This window comes from Emydura macquarii, unplaced genomic scaffold (assembly GCF_026122565.2).
Source record: "Emydura macquarii macquarii isolate MOO-44397 ecotype Brisbane River unplaced genomic scaffold, CSIRO-AGI_Emac_v2 contig_3534, whole genome shotgun sequence".
Lineage (NCBI taxonomy): Eukaryota > Metazoa > Chordata > Testudines > Chelidae > Emydura > Emydura macquarii.
In genome coordinates, this window is record NW_027133671.1 from 205,224 (window position 1) to 232,171 (window position 26,948).

Here is a 26,948-nt window from a genome sequence, read left to right on the forward strand (position 1 = left end):
CTACCCAGCACTGACTGATCGATCAATATTCTCTCTCACACACACACACACACACGCACACACACACTCTCTCTCTCTCTCTCTCCCCCCCCCCCCGTTCCCTCCCCCCTCTCAAGCCATAATGCAACACGACTTTCTTTCTTAGAATTCAGAACAAGAACATACAAGAATCCAAAAACAGAGTGGCACAACCCATCCCACCTTGCTCGAGGCTGCAAACTAATTGCTGCTAGGCTCAAGGTCTCACACTTCCCTGCACAGTTCCCTGCCCTGCAAGCAGGACCAGAAACCTGCCCCACTTCCCTCTGCACGTGCACTCAAAGCGATAGCTTGTAATTCCAGCACAGTCCCCAACATACCATATTGCCAGTCCTAGGCTATGCAGACTCTGTGTTTACTACAAACCAACTCTTGGCACTGGGTCACTGACTCTTGTTGCTGTAGGGAGAGGAGCTGCTCAGAGCAATGTGTTCTTCCCTGCCATTTTAGCCATGGCCTAGCTCTTTACATTAAACGTGATGCCCAGGAGTGACATTTAGCATACCCTGAACTGCTTGGCTGAACACCCCAAGGCAACACTTACTGCCTTGGGAACAGAATGTACCAACTCCAGCTGCCTGCTCTCCAGAGCCGAGAGATTACCGAAAGCTGCTGTCTCCTACCCAACCCTGGACTCCTCCTGGCTTTCAGCTACATACACCAGTCTGCTACCTGCTCAGTGGGGTCTCTTGGGAGGGGCCCTGCTGGGTGGATCAGAGCCAGGCAGGAAATGGCTTTCCTGTTCTGCAGCCGTTTGAGATTTCAAAAACGCTCCTGTTCTGCAGCAGGACAAACCTGAGACCTTTTGAAGTTTTATGATGGGAAAAAGCAGAACAGGCTAGGTTTAAACCCCTGTGCCAAATTAGGCAGAGCCGGGATTTGAACATAGATCTCCCATATTCCAGCTGAGTGCCTTAACCCTGGGGCTACTGTCTAGTCTAGGGTGGGTGGGTATTCCTCCCCCTCACAAAAAAACACCTTTCCTAGCCTGGAGAAACCCTTCCCCATGCACGCTTTCTCCAAACTGGTACGTTCCTGTGAACAGTTAGGGTTTTGACAAATTGCCATTTTCCAACAAGTGTCATTAAAAAATTCCTGACCCGCTCTAGCTGAGATGGGCTTATGTCAAAACCTATTAGGGCAGGATAGAGGCATTGCTGCTGGAGGTGCCCCAGGTAGCGCTAGGTCCCCCACATTTGCTACATCATATTACAGGTCAGAAAATTTAATTTCATGGGAGGCAACTCAAAGGGCTTCCTGGCAGGATCCCATCTGAACAAGGGTGCAGCTTGCCTCCTGAGAGTGGAAGGTGCATTTGTCCAGATGCCTGCATGTGCAATGAGTCTCTGCCCACTCCAAACATCACATGAGCTACTGTCCAAAGGTGAACGTGGACCCATCTTCCTGCCTTTTGGGCAGAGCAATGCGCTGGCACTCAAAGCCCAGATTGCACCGAGTTCTGCTAGCTGCCATGCTGAAAGCTCTGGGTAATGCTCCAGCCAGTGAGTTCCCCAAGAATCTCACATATCCTCCCAGTAACGGATCTCTTTATAACTCCAGCTACTTGGGAACAGCAGACAGTTCCCTGGCCATTGGCTGGCAACGCCTGGGCCATTTTACCTTCACTGCTTTTCATACGTTGGAGGCAGGGAAGGGCTGTCAGCACTTTGCCTGTGTTTCCCACAGTGCAGTGGGTATCTGCTCCTGTGCAGGGGTGCATGTGTATACACATGAAGATAGGGGTGCAAAGGTGTGAGAATGAGGGCACTTACATGCCTCAGTGCAAGGGTGCAATGATTTAAGACAGTTTGTGTGCACAGGGCATGGCTGCATACAGACAGGTAGGAGAGTGTGTGGATGCAGTGTGTGTGTGTCTGTACTTATGCATCTGCACATATTTGAATGCATATACACAATAGATAAGCGTGTGAGTAGACGTACGTCTGTATGTGAATACCACAATTACAGCAGCCAGCCACGGTGCAGGGTGCTCAAGGTTTAGCTTGTGTTCGTTCTCACCCCCTTTTCCAGTTGCTCACAGCTTTCCCAGGCTAATTCCTTTGGGCTAAAGTCTGCCATTCCCAGTCTTTGCCCAAAAGGGAAGGTTTCGGATAGTTACAGTGAAAGTGGGCCACCCGTTTTTGTTTTTTTCTAAGCTATGTAAGCAGGAAAAGATGCCTTCCCCGTATTCCACAGGAGACCATTACACTCACTGAACTCAAATGCTGAACATCTTCAGACTGGTTCCGGGTGAGGAAGGAAAACAACCCAAGCCTGACGAAAATCAGATCAGTTATTTCACGTGTCTGGCTGTCTGAAATCAGTGGTTCTGCCCATGCCCCTTAAACTATTTTCTATCACTTTTTTTGCCGCACCCTTCTCCCAGAGGGCTCTGGACAGTGTGTGAGAACCTGAGTTCACAGAATCTCCTTGGACAGGAAGCCCTTTACTGTATATATACTGTACTATACGGTAGCGCATGGGGGACAGCCTGAAATCAAAGGGGTTGCTGCTGCCATCTGACATAGCCAGGTTCCAGCACACAGAGAGCCTGTCCACGCTCCAGATGTTATGTGTTCACTTAGGTCAGGGGACAACCATGTTGTAACTAAGTCCCTTACCATGGCAGTCGGCCTAGGTGGTCCCTGATAAGTACAGGAAGCCACTTTATTTGCAGTTTTCTGGGGGGGAGGGGGGAGTCACACAGCTGGGCTGTGAGCTTGTACATACAGCACCCAATCGTGACCTCCTTACCTGGGGCAAAATGGGGGTGACCAAAACTAGCCTTATGAAAGGACAGCAAGTTCTAACCTTCACTATGGAGAAACTTTCCTGATGCCAGGGAATATCTGAGACTGCAACATGGCCAAGTTCCCGCTCCTACAGAAACCTTCCTTTCCTACGTTTCTAGCTTCCAGGAGTGTGATTTTCCTTTCCTATGTTTCTATCTTCCAGGAGTGTGATTTTTAGTAATTAATCGAGAGTGCGACTTGCTTTACCAGTTATGCTTCATTTCCCCCTTTCTTGCTGCTCTTGTAATTTAAATGTGACTGGCAGAGGAGGAGTGGGGGGGCCGGATTAGACTAAGTAGACAGCAAGGGGATTAGACTAAGTATGAAATAGAGGGTTAACAAGGTGACCCATACCCTAACACCCAGATCTCTGTGTGTCATCCTCCCAACCCAGTCAGAGATTTGTCTTTGTGCTGCAAGGGGCTGCCAGGGGAGGGGAAGGGAGTCCAGAGAGGTGAAAGGAATGGGTCCCTGTGTGTACCTGCCTCACACACCCGTGTTGTCCCAGTACCTAGCCAAGACTAGTAAAAAGCAGCTGAGGAACGTTTACCCCATAAAGATGGGAGGGGTCACAGAGAAACCATCTGGTGGCTTTTACTCCACTTCTCCCCATGGAGCACTTGGAGGGAGTTTCTTTGGTGGCAAAGACCCTCTCTCCACTCACCCTACCACTCTGATCCCTGGGGGCCAAATCAGATTCAAAAGGCTTCTCTTCCCTGCACCAATAGCTCCTGTTACATAAACAGCTGCTCCTTATTTTTCCTGTTAAAGAGAACCAGGAGGGGACATGGTGGGCCAGGACAGCCCCAGCAACAAAGATAGGGCAGGCCAGCACAGGGGCCTGGGAGCCCTAGCATAGAGTCACTGACTCACACAGCATTTGGTGTTGTTCTTAAAGCCCCAGCTTCTAGAGATACGTGATTAGAGGAGAATCTCAGCTTTTGCTCTTAAAAATAAGTCTCTAGCCCTAGTACTTGTGGAGAAACACGAGCCGCAAATATTCCAACCAGTAGGCAAAAATTTTTTAAATCCCAATTCTTAAAAAAAATCAGGATTAAGCCACAGGGTGGGGGGGGGGAGGGGGGATGACTGGCTCATGATTGGGATGGGCAATGCTGGCAGCATGAACTGCAGGAGGAGCAATGGATGATGGCTCAGGATAGAGGGGGCAGCATAGGCTGATGACAGGCATGGAACTGAGAATCCAGGAGGTGGGGATGGGGGCGGCAAATGGGGACAGACCAGAGTGAGAGAAACAATGGAGCCGTGCACAGAGGCTGGGGGAGGGTACTCCTGGGCCTGATTCCTTTCCCAATCAGGCCCCCACTGCTGTCCAAGAGAGCTGGGGGGCTGGGGGAACAGGCTCTGTGGGGGGAGGGAGCCGAGCCTGGGGGTGGGGGTCCCACCTGGCTCACAGAAGCACCTGAACTCTTAGCCCCATGCCCTGTACTTGGTGGCTCCCCCATCACGAGTTTACGGGGCTTTCTGCAGAAGCCCCAAGAGATTGATGGGGGCGTCGGTGCTCAGTCCCTGACATCTCTAATTGCCACCCCAGGGCTCAAGCGGGGACCCAGCTCTGACACCCTTCCTCCCCGCCGGCCAGCACCCAGAGCCTGCTGCCTGTCCACGCACCATGCGGCCCAGCCCGCCACACTCACCCGCTTGTAGACGTCCTCCCGGCTGGCCTCATGCTTCTGCTGCAGGCGCTCCTCCAGGAAGTAGATGCGCAGCTTGAGGCTGAAGTTCTCCTTCTTCAGGTCATTGAGGTGCTGGGACAGAGTACGGTAGCCGTTAGCCATGGTGGGCGATCCATGGAGGGGGGCATCTCCGCACCTCTCCGCTCACTCTGGGGCCATCACTCCGGGATGGGAGCAAAGCCAAGCCCCGGGGAAGCCGCCCCAGCCTACAAGGACATGGTGAGAGGGCCGGAGCGCTTGCCGTCGGAGCTGTGCGGCTCAGCAGCTCCCACTGGGTGCAGGAGCACAGCTCACTTTCCTTTTTTACCTCCAGGAGGTATTCGTGGAATCCCTGGCAGAGGAACATCCTGTATGGACAGCCACAAGTGGTGTAACCCGATCCAAACCCCGGCCCCAGCAACTCCACGCAGACGATTAGCAGGAGGCTGGGGCCTGGCATTCAGAGGCCCTCCCAGGAAGGGAGAGGGCAGCGCAGAGGGGAGTAGAGAGTGGATACCACACCAATCCGACCAGCACCTGCCCCAGATCCGGCATCTGCCAACTAAATGTCCCAAGGGCTGCTGCTGAGACATAGAAGGGTCTCTCTACCCATCCCCCCAGCCATTCTCGCTCCCCCCCAAGCCTGGCCTCAGCGCACCCAGTGGGAGCCACGGGTAAAGCCCCAGGGCAGTTTTTAATTGGTGTCCTGCTGACCTCACCCATGCATGGTGCATAATGCAAGGAAGGGAAGGAAGAAGAAAAGAGCCATTTACCAGAGTCAGTGAGCAACAGGACGACAGCCTCCCCCCACCCAAGGATAGGCCTGGAGCTCTCAGTGCTGCTGGATAGTACCACAGCTAATTCCCACTGGGCAAGAGCCCGCCGCCCTGGGACTGCCTTCCCTTCCCCCGCTCTCTAGGTGTGGACACAGATCTCAAAGCACAGAACTGAAATGTCACCCAGGGCTTCCACAGAGTTGCACCCGAGCAGGCAAAACCACTACCAAGGGCTCTCCCTGCACACTGGGCCTGGCCGAAGGGCTCTATCAGGCGTAGGGCTGCTCACCTAGGGTTTGCTAGGGCGCAAGAGCTCCGGCTGAGAAGAACCATCCCAGCTGTGGGGATGGGAGGACAGCTGGGGGGGGGGGGGGCAGAAGCCAATCATTTTCCAGTGTGGAAACACTAAACCCCTTAGTACTTCCCGTGGCTGAAAGGCAGATCAAAGCTCCTGTTTTGAGCATCCAGGGTCCAGTGAGGAATGCAATAAGGGCCAGATTTAGCCAAAACACAGGGCAGGAGTTTAAAGTTCAAAGCTTCGAAGTTACAGTCTGTAATTCTTAATCGGCCCCTAACTACGGATGTGAAGGAACCACACTCAGTCACACGCCAGCAAAAACCCCAGTGCAGAGCTCTAGAGAAGTGTAAGGTGCCCAGGGGCTCCGCACAGAATCAGGGCCTTAAATGCTGCCTGAGAGGCCCATGCTCTGCCTCTCCCTCTGATGGATATTTCCTGTGCCCATACAAAAGTATTTTATTCAGATAAGGTGAGAGTCACCCCTCTGCCAGGGGCTGGCCTGAGCTGTCTGCAGAGGGCAGATGATTTGGGGGTTATTTCTCTAATTCAGGTGGCAAAAAGAGGGATTTGTTTTATGGCTGCCTGGGTGTCAAATTGGGTGTTTCCCCTGTACACAAATGAAATGTGACAATACCCTAAGATAGACCCAGCTGATGCAATTCACCTTGTTTGTTAACAACAGCATTTCTTTAAAATGTGCATAGAACCTTCACCACCACAAATCCTGTAGTCTACATGACAATGAGAAATCACAGCTGTCTTTTTTTTTTTTTTTTAAATATATTCAAGTTTCCAGTGCTCATGGTTGCAGAGAAAATATGACCTGAGTAGCCCCTGAAGGGGCACAGAAACCACGAGGCAAATAAAGAAAACTCCATTTTCTTTTTAATGTCATACATTTTAAAGACACTCTCTCAGGATTGGAGTAGGGGCAGACTCAATTTTTGAACAGCTGGGGTTGGCAATAATATGACAACTGCCTGCTCCTCTATTTCCAAGTGATTCCACTCTGACATGGGAATCTGGATTTTCTTTCACCAGGAAGCTTTTTCTGTACCCACCTTTGCTCAAATCTAACAAGTTCCAGGAGGAAAATGGCTGGCTTCCAAAAAACAGATCTCCATCTCCAGGTCTTGGAAAGCCATTGTCAGCAGACATGGCTTTTTCCTTCTCTCACCAAATGAAAATCACAGGCCTGATGCCTACTTATCCTGTTGATGCAACTCTCTGTGCCATAGCTAGGAACTGTAGTGCACGATGCTAGATTTTTAATAGTCTAGCATTGCACCGAATAAAGGCCATCCGGATTTGTTAACCCTGTATTCCAGCAAATAGAACTAGAGGGCAACAGGCTGGTCAGGCAGCTGTGTGTTAGATTTAACATTTTCGTGTGCTCCCTCAGTCCTCGGAGCCTCAGCCGCCCGTGCAGGACCCTAGTGAGGGGACTGCCGTCCCTCAGCTGCCGTCCAAGAACCGCTGAGATCTAAGGCACAGATCAGAGCATCAGTCCTGCAGGAAAGCGTGTGGAGAGTCCCCCGCCTACTGGGGCCCCCATCTCGAGGGGGTCTTTGGGTGCCACCAAAACACATTTGTAATGATGGTAAAGAAACACGTGTCCCATGGGTTGCTGAATGACAGAGTAGTTTAAATTACACTAGAGACACTGATTGTGTGTGGTGGGGATCATCCCCCAACCGTCAGCTGCAACACACCCCCGCGTCCGCACACACAGACGTGTTTCAGTCGCTTGCCAGTAATGGTTCAGAAAATATGGACTTTGGGTGCTAAAGACAAACAGATTCCCAGCAGTTTGTGCCTCCATCTCATTCCGCCAGGGGGCCCTGCTCATGAGTTTTGATCACTAGGGGTTGGTAATATGGCTCTCATTAAGCAAACAGGTTAATCTCTCCCTCTCAAACCCTGGTCCCAGCACAGCATCAGTACCCAGCCCCCAACGTCATAACTGCCCCCTTGAGTCACTGAGAAGGACCAGGGTAACCATCCAGGTAAATAAGGCTGCATCATCCCACAGGTTTGGCCCTGGCTCCCTGGAGCCATCGCTGCCTCTCCTGGGCTGGGACCCTGGGCAGCGCTATAGCGAGTGGGGGTACGGGTGCCTGCAAGAGCCGCACATGATGCAATGCTTTGCTCAGAGCCCGCATACCTGCACTGCTGGTCTCTCCGCAATGCCCACTGCAGGGAGCCACCGTGTCTGGCCCTGCAACTGTGCTTACGCCACAGGACCTGCTCCGCACACAGGCCTGGTGGACACGGAGATGTAGCGCACAACAGGCTGGGGTGGGAATACACCCCATAGTGGCCTGCCGTGCAGTAACATCCCGTATGAGTCTACAGCTGTTTCGAACATGGGGCAGCTGCCCTCAGGATCACGCTGCTGTAATGTCAGCCTCGCAGTTAAACCCCTGGATGGCTCCTGTGCCCAGAACATGAGGGTGGGATTCGATATCTCCATGCATCGGAGCCCTCTGCTTTCCCAGGCCCCACCATGAAGGAGACAACACCCCACAGCTTTGAGCCCATGTGGAGGGGAGGGGAGAGGGTCTCCACCCAGCTAAAGCAGAGGGCAGAGGCTAGGTCTGCTGCTCCTATGGCAGGAGGGGAGAGAAGGGGGAAGTGAGGGAGCAGAGGCTGGTCCAGGGAGGAAGAGCGAGAAGCACGGCAGCCAGGGGCAGGGGGCTGAAGGACCTTCCCATCTTTTGGAAGTTACCAGAGAGACTTTGCATGCCTGCCAGCTGTTCCACCACTGCTACAAACCTGATCTAAGGGCTTTGCAATCATTTGTATGCACCTGATCTGTTCATTTATCACGCCCTTCATTTCTGTTCTCAGTACATCTTTGGTTACTTTCTGACAGATGGGTCAATGACTGATATTTGGGTAAGATCGAGTTTCATGTTGACCTGGAGTAAGCATCAGGTCCTTTGGGATTCGTAGGAACCTCCCTCATAGTGAATGAAGTTTTCACTAGCCCCTCGCTCTATTAGACCTGTTTGTCTGGATAGGAGCCAAGGGCTGGCATGCCAAAAGGGGGCTGAGTTTGGCTTCTGATTAACCAGTGGGGAACTGCAGAAGCTCTTTTGTTACTGTCTTGGTGAATCTAATTATAGGATAAACCACCCGTGTGGGGGCATTGGCTGCCCTAGTTCTTGCAGTCTGCCTTGTGTGTGGCCCACCCAGATATGCGGTGTTACAGGATTTAACCGTGTTTGGGGGTGTCTGCCATGGGAGCCGGAGGAGGGGGATTCCCAGCTCAAGGAAATGTACCTGAGCTAGCGCTCATTGAGCTGGTGTGCTAGAACCAGAACGGAGCCACGGCAGCAAGGACAGTAGGAGGGGCGAGCCACGCCGAGGGCACGTCCGTCAGAAACCCTAGGCACGCACTCGAGACAGCTAGCCACTCCCACAGTTGCAGCTACACTCTGCTTTCACTGCTCAGAAGCACAGACAGACTCTTTGTGGTGGGGCAGAGGCTGGCACCAGGCAGAGGACACCACATCACGGCAGCAGCTGCAGCTATCGCAAAAAGCATCGTGCTTACCTTGTCTGACCTCCTGCCTAACACAGGCCAGAGAACAGCCCCACAATAACTCCTAGGGCAGATCTTTTAGGAAAACAGCCACTCTTGATTTAAAAACTGCCAGTGACAGAGAATCCACCATAACACTTTGTAAATTGTTCTAATGGTTAATTACCCTCCTTGTTAAAAATGTACCCCTTATTTCCAGTCTGAATTTAAACTTCCAGCCATTGGATTGTGTTATACCCTTCTCTGCTAGACTGAAGCATCCATTATCAAATATTTGTTCCCCATGTAGGTACTTACAGACTGTGATCAAGTCACCCCGTCGCCCTGTCTTTGTTAAGCTAAACAGATTAAGCTCTTTGAGTCTATTGCTGTAAGGCAGGTTTTCTAATCTAATTTAATAATTCTCAGGGCTCTTCTCTGCACGCCCTCCAGTTTATCCACATCCTTCCTGAATTGTGGGCACCAGACTTGGACACAGTAATCCAGCAGTAGTCACACAAGTGCCCATATGGAGGCAAAATAACTTCTTTGTTCTTATTTGAGATTCACATTTATGCATCTTAGCTCTTTTGGTCACAGCATGGTACTGGGAGCTCATGTTCAGCTGATTATCCACCACTAACCCCCAAATTTTTTTTTAGAGTCACAGCTTCCCAGGATAGAGTTCCACCAGCTGTAAATATAGCCAGCATTCATTGTGTATACATGTACATTTCACTGTATTAAAATGCATATGGTTTGTTTGCACCCAGCTTACCAAGCAATTCAGATCACTCTGTACCAGTGACCTGCCCTCTTCATAATTTGCCAATTCCCCAATTTTGTGTGTCTTCTGCAAACTTTATCAGTTATGATTTTACATTTTCTTCCAGATCATTGACAAAAATGTTAAATAGCATAGAGCCAAGAACCAAGTCCTGTGGGACTCCACTAGAACCAGATTTGCTCAGTAATGATTCCCCATTTACAATTATTAAATGGGTCCATATCAGTTGTTCCATTATCTTCCTCAGAATCGATGCGAGACTGACAGGCCTATAATTTACTCTTTGTAAATATTGGCACAATAGCAGCTTCTTTCCATGCTTCTAGAACTTCAGTGTTTCAAGACTTTAAATCAACATTAGCGGTCCAAAAAGCTCCTCAACCAGCTCTTTTAAAACTCCTGAATGCAAGCTATCTGGACCTGCTGATTTAAAGATTTCTAACTTGTCTAACTTAGTAGCTGCTGCTTAACATCCTCCTGATACTAGTGGAATGGAAAGTATGTAATCACCCTATGACAGTACATCAATTTTTTCTGCCCCAAATATAGAACAGAAATATTTATTGAATACTTCAGCCATTTCTGTATTATTGATAATTCTACCACTTCCTTTAATAATGGACCAATACTATTGTCAGGACTCTTTTTGTCCCTAATATACTTAAACAATTCCTTCTGCTTGCCATAGAGATCTCCTTGTGTCCTTTTACTTCCCTTATCAATTTCCTACAATTCCTAGTTTATGATTTATATCTGTCCCTATCAACTTCTTTAGTCTGTGTGGCATTGGCGCACAGAGCAGTTCTGTGGGAGTTCTGAAAGGGATGCAACTTCTGCGAGCTAGAGAGTGTACTTTGCTCTGGCCCTCTATCCAAGAGGAGTATGTGCATCAGTGTCCCTCTCAACCTGCTTCTCCCTCAGTAAGGAAATAACCTTCTCCTGTAGCCCAGTCTCTTCTGATTTTTGGAAGCCATGACACTGCTCACTGAGCTGGCATGGACCAAAGGCAAAAGGCTACAGAGTCCAGAGAAGATCAGAGAGTCCCAACTAGTTCATCAAAGCACTCTCCACCCCAAGACTACCTGGCAGGTTGCATGTGGATCCAAGAGGCACTTCAGTGCAAATATAAGCTGCACAGGACTGTGAAGATAAGGCTCAGCATGGTTGGGACTGCTGGGAACCACTATTATATGCTCCAACAATGGAGAAGGACAGAAAGCAACAGGCGCTCAGAGACGCAAGGGGAATTGGGACAGACTTTGATGAGAAAATTGCCCCAGGTCCTAAAACCAATAACCTGAGCTGGCAGACAAAGAGCAAGGAAGAACATCACCCAAACTGTTCTGTTTGCACTGGAACAAAAGGCATGTTATCAAGCCCACACTCAGGCAAAGTTCCCATTGACATCCGTACAAGTTTGGCCTCGGGGTGGGACTTACCTTCTCAAAGTCTCGCAGGGTTTGGGTCTGCAATAGAGAGCCCATCTCCAGTCCACTAAGGACATGAGTCTGCATTACGGGGCTCTGCTCCAGGCCTGGCAGGGTCTGAGCTGGCACCGGGTGACAGGCCATCTCAAAATCTCCCAGCACGGGCGTCTGCCTCAGGGGGTCCTCATCGAAGGTGCCGAGGGGCCACTGCTCCGAGGCATCACGGAGAAAAGCTGGAAAGGGAGCACAGAGGAAAGGCAGTTCAGGTGCATGAAGCGTCTGTTTCATATACACGCAGTGCCAGCAAAACTGGATTACACCTTCAGATAAAAACTGCATCAAGCTGGAGTTAAAGCACATATCAGTCTTTTAATAGTAAATATCCATTATTTGAGGGTAAAAATTACCTTACAGGAATGCGGGAATTTTCCACCAGTAACAATCATTAGAAACTCAGAAAATTCAGAGTCAAGATTAAATTACAAAGAAAGACAAATATATGAAATTATGGAAATACACCAGTAAGGCACTTAAACAACCTTAACTCTGCCCTGGAGTGATCCACAGATTTTAAGGTTAAAAGGGATCATTGTGATCATCCTCCTCCACCCCACCCCCCAGGCCAGAAACCTCACCCAGGGATTCCTGCATCATGGATGTCAGCCTACAAACCTCCTTTGTGATGTCCTTTACGCACCTAGGCTAAGAGCTTGATTTCACAGACCCTCGATCACGCCAGTAGGTGTTTCCAGCATCAGGTTTGTACAACATAAACATAAGGTTGTTTTGGGATCAGAGGGCTTTTTCTGTGGGTTCTGAGAACTTCATAGATTATGGCCATGGCCACCTTAATTCTGTGCAGTCAGAGAACTTGTACAGGGGCCGTGCCACTCCCCTCTCCCCGTCAGTTTTTCATAAGGGCTTTACAAAGACAGTTGTCTGTTGCTGCAGAAGGCTAAAGTTGGGAGTAGCCCCTGTACTGGCACATCCAGTCCTGGTCACTACACTAATCTTTTTATTCTCACCATGAAAGTGCCATAATATCGTGATTTGGGTCTGGGACTTTATTTCTGTAGATACAGTAGCTCAGCATCACCGATACCATTTACAACTGGTGCCTTAGTGAAGAATAGGGAATTACAGCTGTCACGGCACTGCTATTTGACTAATCAGTTCAGCTTTTTTTGTGCCCAGATTTTGCAAGCTGCATAATTAAAAGTAATTTATTGTTATGCTAGAGGATGTTGGTAGCTGCCAGAAAGCAGGTCTTTGATCCATGGACAGTCACAGACCTCACTGAAGCTGATGGGTGTGCTAGCCATCCTCCATTCCAGCTAAATGGGAGAAGCAATTAAGTTTCTTTATAGAGTAAGATAGCTGAACCAATAGACACCACTACCCAAAGCACTAGCCACATGGAAGGCCTAAGCAAGAACTAACTCAAGGAAAAAAAGAGGAGTTTCCCTGGGAACTTGGCAAACGCCAAGGGCTGGGACATTAATTGAATGGCAGTGGTGGATGAGACGCAGAAAGCATTCAGAAAAGCCAGGAAAAAGTCAAAGTGGGAGTCATGCAGCCTCGGGAGGAAGCCAAAATAACTTCTTTTGGGCAGAGTGCTGGCTGGCAGCAGGCTTAGAAGTATCAGAAAGTCACTTCCTGCTGTTCATTGTTTCTAATGTGTTCAGGGAACCAGGACTTGGCATACATTCGTTGTAAATAAAGATTGCATCAAAGAAACACTTGATTTGTATCATCAGTTTCTCCTAAGGGAAACAACCCAGCAAGGCCCCAAATATTGGCTAGCTACTCAGGCTAAAAGGGACAACATTATCTAAATATTTGTGCTCACTCAGGAGTTGAAATGCTTTGTGATGAATAGATAAGCGTCTCAGAGTTTCGGGGTGGTTTCTTAGGGCATCACTCTAGGAGTCAGTTAAGGCTGTTTGCCTTAATCTTCTCTGGATTTCAGGGGCTTGTTTTGTTTATAACTATATTAAAGAACAAAGTTTTCAGACATAGAAAAACATGATATGTTGGGGAAGTGTCAACACGGCTTTTGCAAAGGGAAATCATGCCTCACCAATCTATTAGAATTCTTGGAGAGAGTCAAACAAGCACATGGAGAAGGGTGATCAAGAGGATATAGTGTGCTTGGACTTTCTGAAAGACTTTGGCAAGGTCCCTCAACAAAGTACGCAGTAATAGGATAAGAGGGAAGGTCCGTTCATGGATCAGTAACTGGTCAAAAGATAGGAAAGAAAGTGTAGGAATAAATGGAGAGAGGTAAATAGTGGGGTCCCCCAAGGAACTGGACTGGGACCAGTGCTGTACAATATATTCATAAGTGATCTGGAAAAGAGGGTGATAGTGAGGTGGCAAAGTTTCCAGACAATACAAAATTACTCAAGATAGCTTTGGATTTAAGGGATCTCACAAAACTAGGTAACTGGGGAACAAAATGGCAGATACAATTCAGTGCAAAGTAATGCAAACTGGAAAAAACAATCCTGATTACACATACGAAATGATGGAGTCTAAATTAGCTGTTACTCTTCAAGAAAAATCTTGGCGTCATCGTGGCTAGTTCTCTGAAAACATCTGCTCAATATGCAGTGGCAGTCAAAAAAGCTACCAGAATGCTACAAACCATTAGGAAAGGGATAGTCAAGACAGAAAATATCATAATGCCACTACACAAATCCATGGTGTATGCTCACACTTTGAATTGTGCCTGCATTCCTGGTCACCCCATCTCAAAAAAAGATACATTAGAATTGGAAAAGGTACAGAAAAGATCAACAAAAGCAATTAGGCATCTGGAACAGCTTCCGTATGAGGAGAGCTGCTCATCTTAGAAAAAAGGCTATAAAAATCACTAATGTTATGGAGAAAATGAATAGGGAAGTATTATTTACCATGTCACGTATCACAAGAACTAGGAGGCACCTGATAAAATTAATAGTAGGCAAGCTTAAAAAAAAAATAAATAAATAAAAAAATAAAATACATAAGGAAGTACTTCTTCACACAACACACAGTTAACCTGTGGAACTCATTGCCAGGGGATGTTGCAAAGGCCAAAAGCATTACTGGGTTCAAAAAACTACTGGAGAAGTTCCTGGAGGCTAGGTCCATCATTGGCTATTAGCCAAGATGGGCAGGGGCACAATTCCATGCTCTGAGTGTCTCTAAACCTCGGACTGCCAGATGCTGGGACTGGATGGTAGGCATGGATGTACCCCCGGTAGACCTCTGTAGTCCGAGGGGTACGTGTAGCCTGGTTAATCACAGGGCTAGATGGACCATTGGTCTGATCCAGTATGGCCATCCTGATGTTCTTATGTTACAGTGTTCTTTTAGGGATTTTTTACCCTGAATTCACTGATAGGAACTCTACCTTACCCATAGCTTCCAAGCATTTTGTCTGAAGTGGTCCTGATTTCCTTGGTCATTTGAATTGTCTGACATGTAGGTACAGGAAGCAGATCAGCCTGGGGAGCCCCTGATCTCTACAGTAAAAAGGGAGGCTGCTCTGCAAATCATTGGTAACCAGAGAGCACGGACACCCAGGAAGCATAGGGAGTTGGAATAGTGCTCAACCAGCTTCATATAACCCCTCCCCTGCTTCCTCGGGTTCCACACCCTGACTCCAGCTCCCCTTCTGCATCCCTGAAGTCCACAGGTCCTGCTGCAGACCTCACTGCACAATACAGACTGTACTAAGGTCCCTGGGGCAGCTCCTGTGGAGGTTCAGAAATCTACAAGAAAGGAAATCGGGGCCTGGGCCCGGAGCCAAGGTATGGACCAGGGGAGCTGGGAAACAGAGGAGATGGTTGTGAGACTGGAAGATATGAGGGCATAGAGCAAAAAAACACCCACACCCAAAAACCCACTAGAAACCATTGTTCGAAACACTAAGGAATTGTATGAGCAATCCTGCAGGAAAGCACACTTAGCCAGGGCAGACATTGTCACTTAGACCCATTCAACACATGGGGAATGGGTCAAAATAAATCAAACAACTTGTATTAAAGGCCCCAATCCTGCTGGATCCCTATGGCAGCATAGAATCGAGACAGGAATCCTAAGGTAGCCAACACTCCGGGATTGTCCTGGAGTCTCCAGGAATTAAAGATTAATTTTTAATTAAGATTACCTGATGTGATGAAACCTCCAGAAATACATCCAACCAAAACTGGCAACCCTGGCTAGGCACAGCTCACCTAACCAACTTCTGGTCATTGCAGGAACCCTGGCCACTGTCTCTCCTGTTAATCTCTGCCTGTGGCACACAACAGCTTAGTCTCCTGAGAACTGATGAAAGTTAGTGGGCTCAAGAGAGAGGTAACTGGGTACAATTTAATGGCCTGGGCTATCCAGGAGCTCAGACTAGATGAGCCAATGGGTCCCTTCCAGCCTTTCAATCTATGAAGCTGTGAATCAGTTGCCGGAACAGATGCTATGACGGTGAAAAATGGCATTAAAGGGTTTTTTGGTTTTTGTTTTGAGATTCCTGGGTCACTTTCCCTGTCCCCGAGCCCCTTTTCTAGTCACTGGTTACAGTCAGTGCTGATATTTTCGCACATACATATTAATGGTTTGGAGGCAGTTTGGTTGAACTCCAACACCAATACTAGCCTATTACTCTTAAGTAAACATTACATGATAAGTACATGCTAAAGTTTACCGGGATGCCTATGGAAATGCTATTATTAACTATGTCGCATAACCCCTCTGAAACACAGGGAAAAGGTGGCTAGATGGAGCACACACCTATGTGGGACAGGGCCCAATGGCCATTGTTCTGTAAGAGCTGTTTGGTTGCGGTGTGGTGTGTCTGACAGAACTACGGCTTCCCCTGGTTTTTAATGTATTCATTGGTGGTTGCAATTCTTAATCAGCTTAACAGTTATACACAGAATGCTTTCCTACTGGAAAACACAGATATAGGAAATACGCAACCTGAGTTGCGTAAGAAGGCAGATACTGCTGTCAAGACACTGGTCTCTAGTTGCAGAATGGCTACAATCAGTTCTTTCAGGGTTGGCAGAAAAATCTCTCCTCTGCTCTAGCAATAAGCATGCTCGTTCCCAAGCCAAACAAAGATTTCTTGCCCATGTTCTCTGTCTTATGTACCTGAGCACCTTGCACTCTTTGATGTATTTCCCTGTGGGGGCAGAGCAGGACTAAAATCCCCATTGTACAGATGGGAACCAAGACACTAAATGACATGCCCGGGTCACACAAGTAGTCTTTGGTGGAGCAGGGAATTGTATCCAGGTTCATAAGCCCCATGCTAGCACCTCAAACCACTGATCCTTCCTTGCTCGCCCCTCTCAGAAGGGTTATAATGGGGTGTCAGCTGCAGCCTTCGCTATAGAGAGGCAGAGTCTGTGCATGATCACATGACAACACATTAACAGGAAAAAAAAAAGATCTAAAACCAGCTGGAGGGTAATGGAAGCATGAGTAATGTGTTGGGGCCTATAAATAACTAGCTGCACTAGACACACTAGACTGCTTTGCTGAGGGAATTACAATGTTAGCAGATCAAGGCTACAGAGTACTCAAAACAACATGAATTAGCTGGAATACCAGCGCTGTCCATTGGGGCGGAAGCTGGCTGACTGGCTGCACAGGAAGGGCCAAGGAGAGAGATGACCAGCGGGGTACACCAGGGATTGCTGCGAGATCTCCCGTGCTAGCTAGGACTGGGGACACAGCATGATCCTGACATTTACAAGGGTCCCGCAGTGGGAGGGGGAGGCGTGAAGAACTCCACTGCGGAGCAGGGCCCAGATCAGAGGCACCCACAGTCAGCAGGGCCATGCCCGACCTGGGAGCAGGACAGGGCAATGCACTTTACCTGTCACGTAACTGGCTCTGGACACCATCTCCTTTCTGTCGCTGTCGCAATAATCCCTGCAGAGAAGGACCCATGGGGGCGAGGTCAATAGACAGCACTGCATAGCTGGGACGAGTTCCTGAGGCAGAAAGCTTCCCCTCATTTACTGCCCTAGGACAGAAACCTGTACCCACAGCCACACGCCCGTCCCCATCTCCCCCGTGTCATAGACCCTGATACAGAAACCTTAGCATCACTGTTCAGAGCACCCCACCGCAGTTCTGAGAGACAGTATCCAGAGAGCTGTCTATACAGGGACCTCCAGGCACTCAATACACTCCCCCTCGCCACAGCAGGTGTTCTGCACCCACCTCTCTATCGAGGGCTACTCTCGTGATGTTCCAGTAATCCAACAAGCAACATTTCCCCGTTATTGATTTCTGACTGTTTAGTTTCTCACCAGCACTGGGGGTTCTGGCTGGGCTCAATGACAATAGACTGATCAGCCCCCTTCTTTAGGCCTGCCCCCCATGTGGTGCTAGCTGGGCTTGGCAAAGCTCCAGCACATGGCATAAATAGGATGAATGCCCGAGGAACGAGGCCTATCTGACATCTACTCGAGGCTTTAGGCACTGTGACAGCAATGGCATGATGAACGCAGCAGGAGCTGCAATGTACAAATTAAGAACATTTATCCTGAGAGACTATCACTTCCACTGGGGTTGTCAGACTTTCATGTGCATCTACTGATCGAGGGCAATAAAGGCAGTAGGAAAAGCAACACAAGCACTTCCCAGATAAAGACATCTCAGTACACACGAGAATGACATCTGTTCCCTCCTCTTGCTGTAAACCATTGTTCCACAATGCTGGGACCTGCCAGGTCGCAGGGCTGCAAACAGTTAAAAAGTGTCCTGTGGCCTGCAGAGAGGGTGCTGGTCAGCTGCTGTCTAGGACGGGGGTTCTCACAAGAAATGTTTAGGTGGCCTCAGAGTGTGGCCACCAACTCTTGCTGGTGACCACTCTGACAAATTTTCCCTCTCCCCATTCTCTGCCCAGGAGACTGACGGTGGCCGCAGAAAAATCCCCTGGTGACCACGTATAGCCATGGTGGCCATATTTGAAAAATGCTGGTCCAGGGGGACAAGCTGGCCTAGAGGGACACAAGGTGCCGTCTGCACTGCAGCCCAGGCACACGCGCTCATGCTGGCTTTGGTCTAGCTGACATGGCTAAAAAGGGACCTGCTGAGGTGATTCTAGCGGATACACAGAGGGAGAGCAGCCCTGAGAGGTGATGGTGCTCTTCAGACAGACCAGGAAGAGTCAGATGTGCAGTCTGCCCAATAACCAGGACAGGCACGACAATCAAGGTCCGAGCCAAGCAGATCTGCAATTGAGGATGTCATAAAAAGGAAGAAATTCAGGCCCTGACCCTGCACTGAGTGCAGTGCAGGCAGACGCCTGAGCCCACGCAGTGTCCACTGCAAAATGAGGGCCTTGGTGTGTGTGGCTGGCTCAAACACTCTGGACTGGCTGCAATTCATGGAGATTCCTCCTCCATGAGCTGGCTGAATGCCCAGCACTGCCTAGTTCTGCGCCTGCCGAGCCCATGGCACGACAAGAGCTCTCTGTCTTCAGTTGCTTATAATGTGGTTAAACTGTAACCCGGAGTCTGAAATATGCCACGTCCTGGCTGCACTGCAGCTTCCCATTTATTGCTGGTACGTCTGATTTTCCAATGGATCTGCTGGTTTTGAGAACCAAGCGAGAGGCAGCATTGTTCGTGATCTGCAACCTTTTCCTCAGACACCTCCAACAGCTAGAGGTTTGTTTGGAGCAGGCAACTAGAAACCTGGCAGGGGGACAATCCTGGGATCACAGTGATGCCTTTTACTCTCCAGGAAAGTCTGCCCAGACCTGGCCAAATTATAAGCCATAGAGAAGTGTGTTTGTGCATGTGGCCCTGGGAGTGCGCCCTTATGCCACATCATTTGGGGGGGAGGGACGGGGGGGATGACGACACACACGGTGTCTGTTTGGGGCCAGTCGATCAGTGTAAGGACAGCGAAGGGTGAGGAGGGAAATGGAGATGCCCTCGGGTTAGAGTCACTCTAGATCCATTAGCAGCTCAGATTCCCTCTGCTCTGCTGTGAATGGGGCTGTCTGAGTAGCTGGCAAAGAGAAGAGAAATCGAAGCCCCCCCTTGGGAAGGAAGTGGGGAGGGGAGAGGTCACAGAGGGTGACTGAGGAACGGCTACCAAAGGAGCTGGAGTGGGATTCATCCATCTGTCCTTTCTGCACCACAATGCATGGCATGTTAGCCCCTTCTCGCAGCACGCGCTATGGCAGACCTGGTGTATGGCCCTGCTCAGAGGCTGTGCGAGCAACAACACGGAGGCTTGGTGGCTCAAGGATGCACAGGGCAATTGAGTCCAGGGGAGGTGTGTGTGTCTTGGTGGGCGGAACCCGGGCGCCTGGCTTTGGTACAGAGACAAACAGCACCAGGAGACATTTCTGCAGGAGGAACCCTCCAAGGAAAACACGGCAGACTCCAGGCAGAGTTTCTAATGGTCCCATTGACCTGATGTCCCGAGACACATGTGTGATTCACTAATTTCCTGCCTGTCTGCATATTACTTTAAAAAGCCCTGTGCCTCTGGGGCTGGGTGGGGTCACCGGTGGAGGTCTATAAAGGCTGGAACGGCAGCTGGCTTAGGATTCCTACCTCGAACAATGAGTTATGGGACGCGAAGAACAAGTACATTTGAGGGACTGATTTCTTGGGGACACAGGAATTCACAGCACACAGGGGGAACCCCCAAAAACTTCCAGGGGGCCGGCCCCCCCCCACACACACACACACCCCCGCTTGGAAAAAGGCAAACAGTGCCCATCTTTAAAAAAGAGGGAAGGAGGAGGATCCAGGGAACTACAGACCGGTCAGCCTCACCTCAGTCCCTGGAAAAATCATGGAGCAGGCCCTCAAGGAATCAATTTTGAAGCACTTGGAGGATAGGAAGGTGATCAGGAACAGTCAGCATGGATTCACCATGGGCAAGTCATGCCTGACCAACCTGATTGCCTTCTATGATGAGATGACTGTGGATGTGGGGAAAGCGGTGAACGTGATATACCTTATCAGCAAGTTACAAAAGTATGGGTTGGATGAATGGACTATACAATGGATAGAGAACTGGCTAGATCAACGGGCTCAATGGGTAGTGATCAATGGTTCCATGTCTAGCTGGCAGCCGGCATCAAGTGGAGTGCCCCAGGAGTCGGTGCTGGGATTGGTTTTGTTCAATAGCTTCATTAATGATCTGGAGGATGGGGTGGATTGATCCCTCAGCAAGTTTGCAGATGACACTAAGTTGAGGGGAGTGATAGATATGCTGGAGGGTAGAGATAAGAAACAGAGTGACCTAGACAAATTGGAGGATTGGGCCAAAAGAAATCTGATGAGGTTCAACAAGGACAAGTGCAGAGTCCTCCACTTAGGTTACGGAAGAATCCCCTGCACAGCTACAGACTGGGGACCGACGGGCTAGGCAGCAGTTCTGCAGAAAAGGACCTGGGGGTTACAGTGGACAAAAGAAGCTGGATATGAGTCAACAGTGTGCCCTCATTGCCAAGAAGGCTAACAGCATATTGGACTGCATTAGTAGGAGCACTGCCAGCAGATCGAGGGAAATGATCATTCCCCTCTATTCAGCATTGGTGAGGCCATATTTGGAATGGTGTGTCCAGTTTTGGGCCTCCCACTACAGGAAGTGTGTGAACAAATTGGAGAGTCCAGCGGAGGGCAACAAAAACTATTAGGGAGCTGGAGCACATGATTTACGAGGAGAGGTTGAGAGAACTGGGCTTATTTAGTCTGCAGAAGAGAAATGAGGGGGGATTTGATAGCAGCCTTTAACTACCTGAAAGGGGGGTCCCAGGGAGGACAGAGCTAGGCTGTTCTCAGTGGTGGCAGATGACAGAACAAGGAGCAATGGTCTCCAGTTGCAGTGGGGAGATCTAGGTTGGATATTAGGAAAAACCTTTTCCCTAGGAGGGTGGTGAAGCACTGGAATGGGTTACCTAGGGAGGTGGTGAAATCTCCATCCTTAGAGGTTTTTAAGCTATGGTTTGACAAAGCCCTGGCTGAGATGATTTAGTTGGGGTTGGTCTTGCTTTGAGCAGGGGGTTGGACTAGATGATCTCCTGAGGTCCCTTCCAATCCTAATCTTCTATGATTCTATGAAATCTAGAGGGAATCTGCCGCCTCCATGGGAAGAACTGGGGCGATTCCCCGACCATACCCTACCATGCAATGCAGAGAGCACTCGGACGATGCTGGGAGGTGCGGGGCTGCTGCTCCTCCCAGGAGACTGCAGGGTGGGGGACAGGCATGTCTCAAGCCACTGGGCCTCCCCCCAAGAATGGAGCACACCCTTCATGCAGCCTCGCTCAGCACCTCCACTGCAGAAGGACAGATTGCTGCCCCAGAGCGAGATCTGCGACACAGCCTGGAGACAGTGGCCACCCACCGTCACCTAGCAGGAGGAGCCCGAGGTGGAGGAGGAAGGGTGAGGAGGAAGCCGGTGAGCATGCACATTGCCCCGAAGGCCAGCTGCAGTTGTGGCACCTCTGTAACGAGCTAAAGAGCTAGATTCGTTTCAGAAACAGAGTCTTTTAATGCTGTTACCCAGCAGGCGGGACATGAAGCAGAGCCCATGCCTGCATGCTTGCACCCAGAGACACACCCCACTCCTGCCTTGTTCCCTACCTTCAACTGGTTTAACCTCACAGCCTTAACCTCCCAGCACAGCTTCCCACAGCAGTTAGGCTTGGCTTGTTTTGGAGAGAAGAAAGGAACTTCCATAATGTGGACTCATGAGCCCAGCCGAGACCTGAGCGCCCTTCCTTGCACAGGCTGAGATCCTCTCACATCAGCTCACCATCGACACGTCTGCAAAGCAAAGCAACGCAACACTGCGCTATCGGGTAGTGTCTGAACTGCCCTTTGCACAGGTGTAAGTGATTCTGCGGGATGCATGGCAATGGGGAATCAGGCCCGTTAGGAGGCTGCCCCGCATACCTCCAGAAGTCACAGGACAGCTCTTCTCCTATAGGAGTTAGGAGATATGCAGGTGTGTAGGGAATGCGGCAGGAGCTCTGCTTCCTTTGTCAGATACACATGCAACATGAGCTTCCCCACTTCATGGGCAAATCATGAGCTATGCCAGAGGCACTGCCCCCACAGCGAGGTTACACATTAGAAATCAATGTATTTGCTTATTTACCAATTAAATAAATACACACTCACCCCAACAGAGATGGGAATGGTCCTTACTTTACATAGTACTTGATAAGCACATAGGCAATGAGCCTCCAGAAGGAGGAAAAGCATTACAATTTACTAAGCTAAAGCACATTACTAGGGGAATAAAACAGCAAAAGGTTTTGCCTGGCAGCTGGCAAGAAGGAAGAAATTCAAAATGAAAGTAGCATGAAATTCACCCTCATGTCCAAGTAGCACTAGATCTACGCACCTCCACTCAAGCCAGAACTGACCTGGTGTCAGAGCTTTGTGCTGGGACCCTGCATTAGGGTGAATTGTCGTAGGGGATTTTTTGTTTATCTTTCAGGAAGGTTTCCATCACTTCACTGCTCAGTATCCAGAATCTTAACACACAAGAACCAAAAACAGAGAGAGAAAAAGCAGGCTGCTCCCTAAGGCAGTGTAGCACAACTCACCCACCTTGTTTTCACCTGGCTCTCTGCAGATTGCCTGCTGAAGGCCCAGATCACACGCTTCTCTACAGAGCCCCCTAGATTGCAATCAAGCCCAGGAAATGCCTTACTTTCAAAGTGATAGCCTGAAATTTTAAGCCCATTTTCAATGCACTACAAACTGCACCCTCACTGAACTATTAGATGAATCAAAAAATTAATACCCCATTCCCCCACATGCGCTTTGAAACATTTTATCACACACTCCAAACTGCAACACAAGAACCCATACAGATGTAGAAGACCGAGCACATTTAGCGGAGACCAGTTCTCTTCCATTGTAAGGGAGGCTAACTGGACCTAAGCATCTGCACAAGTTTCCAAAGCTACATTCCTTTCCACATGGGGATGCTCCTGGGGAGTTAACCCAAACATTGGGAGCCTCCTAGAACAAGATTACTCCTGCATTGACCAAAGTATCAAGCTACATCATTAACACACCAGGAAGAAATGAAGGACAAGTCGAGGGATTGCAAGAGTTAATATGTGAGAGCAAAAGATCTTTTTAAAACCGCTTTTTATTCCTATTAGCTCTGCTGAGCCAGTGCAGCTAGGACGGAGGCTCTGTCTTTGTTACAAAAACGGTGCAATGTATACAGATGGAGAGATCTCACTCGCTGTGAGATCCTAGAGGAGACAAGGCCCAGGTGGTTCTTATCTCATGTGCTCAACCTAACTCCTTCATGTGGCATTTATCTCAACCAGCTACATCAAAGTAAGAACTACCAGTGCCTTATCGCCACTAGGATTTTACATGGAGGTTTTCTGGTGCAGAGAAGACCCAGGGTACATCTACACTTCCCATTTGGGGTCCTATTTCCAGCTCAAGGACACACACACGGCTGGGCTCTCATCGAGCTAGCATGCTAAAAATAGAGTGCAGCCACCAGGAGTACACAGCCAGCGTCCCCAATGGGCACGCCCCTGCCATCCCACTGCTCATGCTGCCGCGGCTACACCTTCTTCTAGCACCACAGCTCCAGGAGAGCTGGTGCAAGTATGTCTCCTTGCTGGGCGTGACCTCCCAGCTCACAGTGTAGACGTATCCATAGCCAGAGACGACACAGCAGCGGGGGCAGAGTGAAGGTAAACAGCTTCAGCATGCTCAGTTCAAGCCAAGCAGCAAACCGAGGGGGCAGGAGGGAGGACATGACCCTGCATGCCGCTCCATCCCCACCTGTCGTCTCTGTCCACAGCCTGCATGAGCCAGATTTCATCTCATCTAGTGCACCTGCCAAACAGCTGGTCTCCAAGTGTCCGTCAGACACCCGTGCAAACCCACTGACAGCACCAGGATGCCACAAGGGAGACCATGGGGCTGCACAGATGTACCCAAGTGGCTGCTGTGCCCTGCAGAGCTGCTGCTGAAGGAAGGAAGACTCCCACCCAGCTCGCAGTCTTTGCTGCACTGGGCTTTTCTATCCAACATTTCCCACCTTTACCAACTTCGGGTCAGCTCTGTCCAACGGTCACAGACACGAGTACCCTCGTGGCAACAGGCTGCTGGCACGGTAAGCCCAGTGGGGTGGAGACTGTGGAATCAAAGAATTAATCATAGAATTGATTATAGAAGGCCTGGCCTGAAACTGGGTAGCCTGAACTCTGATGGAAGCCCTCAGGTTAAATCATTGACAGGATGCCCAAACTGAGACTGAAATAAAGATGCTAAAATCCCTGATGTCTCAGGACCACAATTTTAATGCAAACTCCTTTTGTGAACTCTAGCCCTTTTGATGTCTGTAAACCGACATCTCCTGTTTTGATAAGTACCAGTACCTGCCCCCCTTTGTCTTACTGGCCCCATAGAAACTCACTCCATGCAAATTAGCATTTGAACAAGTATTGTGTCACCACCCATCTTCGGGTGTGAGCCAGGGTCCCTGAAAACTACATTGTATACTCAAGTGACTCATTGGGCGTTCCTGTGAGGGTGTCTGGTGTGCCCCACCGTGCATTGATTGTCTTTCCTGTTAAGTATAAACTGTTAATACAATTCCACTATACGATCAACATGTAAATGAACCTAAGCAACTCCTATATAAGTCTTTTGTATCTGGTAGCCAGGTGAAGTACATTTGCCCAGTATCCAGACATGCTGCTTGACTTCCCTATAGCCACCTGGGTTTTCCCTATGGCTATAGTATTCCCCATAGCTATGGTTATGTGATTGTGTGTGTGTCACAATTAAAGCTGCACCCGATCCAACTCTAAAATGTAGCAGTGTGACTTTATTTTTCCTCGACAAGACAATATAGGGAGAGATTCCCGGCCCACCCTGGGCCCTTCACACCACTCCACCAGCGTCCAGGGGCAAAGGAATCCCTCCAGTGCAGGAGCAGCACACGGCTGATTTGAACTCTGGTGCGGGAGCCAGGAGGACAGGGGTTAGTCAGCACAACTGATGCGGCTGGAGTGTTTCCACCCATCTTACGCTCCAGGTGCAATGCAGAGAGTTGGGGGCACACAGAACACCACTGAGAGATCTGCAAAACCAGCTTCCTCATGCTCCACCCCAGCACCTCACCAGCACAAGCCTCCCGCTCAACGCCTCCCCCGTTCTCTTCCTCCCATGGAAAGGCTAGCAAAGAGGGGGCTGGAGGAGCATATTCTGAAAGTTACAATCCAGGCTCCAGAGAGGCAAGGTGGGAAGCCCATTTCACAGCCATACATCCCTCCCCAAGAGCACCCAGACACCAGGGGATTAATCAGGCAATCCTTAGCTTATGGGAAGTTGCAATTGTCTATGGCACTCCAGCTGAGACACAACCAGCCCCAAACCACTGGAGGCAATTAAATACTGAAAACATGGTGCGTCTGTGCTCTTTTCCTCATGCCGCCTTCACTCCTGCAAATCCACCTTCTTAACAACCCTCTCCCCCCTGGCTCCCTTCATGCCTCTTCCCAGGCACCCGCTCCTCCTGGGAACATGTGCCGGATCAGCGCCCACCTCGGAGACTACATCAGTGCAATGCTACGGCTCTCATTGAAACAGCGACAGTTAATGCATTCCTGGGGACTTTACCATGCCCACCTTGCCTGCGCTGGAAAGCTCCCAAAATAGCCAGGCCGGAATAAGAGTGCCTACACAGGCCTTACATGGAAATAACTACTCCATCAATTCCCAAGCGTAGGCAAGAAACTGATCCACAAACACTACACAAGGATCGCTGCACCCACCACCGAAACGCAGCCAAGACACTGAAATGGAACGTGCCAGATGTCGGCCTTCCCAAAGCAGCCAGGTGTTCCTTAGGTCACCCATCCACCAGCTGAGCTGCACTCCCCTCCAGCTACTGACCTGGACCAGCCCAGATCACCAGAGAGAGCCGACAGCCTCACAGTGTGAGGTGTGACATCAGGTCACACAATGCCGCCACCTCAGCCTGATCTCTTGATCGGCCTAGGACTGAAATGGGGGGCATTGGGAGAGCAAAGATGCGTGCCAGCTGCCATGGGGCATGTGCGCCCAGCCTTCCCGCAGCCAGCAATAGGATCAGTCTTCAGAAAGGTCCTGAGAGCTGCTCCGGGCAGCAGCCTGCCTGGGGTTTGTGCAGGCAAGTCACAATTACAGCCCATCTGTGCTAAGTCAGCTTGGGAGGCAAGAGGGAGAAGCCAGACTCAGGCACTTACCTCTTCCATCTTGCAGCCCCTGCACTTGCTCCTGGGGACGGCACTTCACTGACGATCAGAAGCTGCCTAGGGAGAAGGGCCCCAGCATCTCCAGCTAAAAGCAAAGCGTTTCCCCGCAGAGAAGCCAGTCTCCTTCCTGCCTTGTTTGGAGCAGCGATCTGACGTGGCAAGTCTCTAGCAGCACCCCAGGGCACAGGCTGTCCCAGAGCAGCACACCTTGGAGCAGGCAGACTGGAAGAGCTCACGCCGAATCCCAGCTGATGACTGGCTGGCACGGGTTTCTCAGCACAGACTGAGCTGTCAGCCCTGCGGGAGGGGGAGCTCGGGACAGTCAAACAGCTGCACTAGCACGGTGTGTGCTCTGCACTGCTGCCCCC

General features: G+C 49.8%; 1 protein-coding gene across 3 annotated transcripts in view; it reads right to left on the minus strand.

Annotated features, from left to right (window-relative positions):
- PDE4DIP (phosphodiesterase 4D interacting protein) overlaps nt 1–26,707 on the minus strand; it is a 117,693-nt gene extending 90,986 nt beyond the window's left edge. Inside the window, exons 1-3 of one of the 3 annotated variants that reach the window (XM_067536373.1) lie at nt 26,572–26,707; nt 11,334–11,554; nt 4,490–4,600 (exon numbers count right to left, since the gene is read on the minus strand). In XM_067536373.1, coding sequence (XP_067392474.1) covers nt 4,490–4,600; nt 11,334–11,465 — 243 coding nt within the window. In that variant the 5' untranslated portion in view covers nt 11,466–11,554; nt 26,572–26,707. Of the gene's footprint in view, nt 1–4,489; nt 4,601–11,333; nt 11,555–17,187; nt 17,250–26,571 lie in introns of those variants that run through there. The other 2 variants (XM_067536372.1, XM_067536376.1) reach the window with 2 other exon arrangements.
- Between the last annotated feature and the right edge of the window lie 241 nt (nt 26,708–26,948).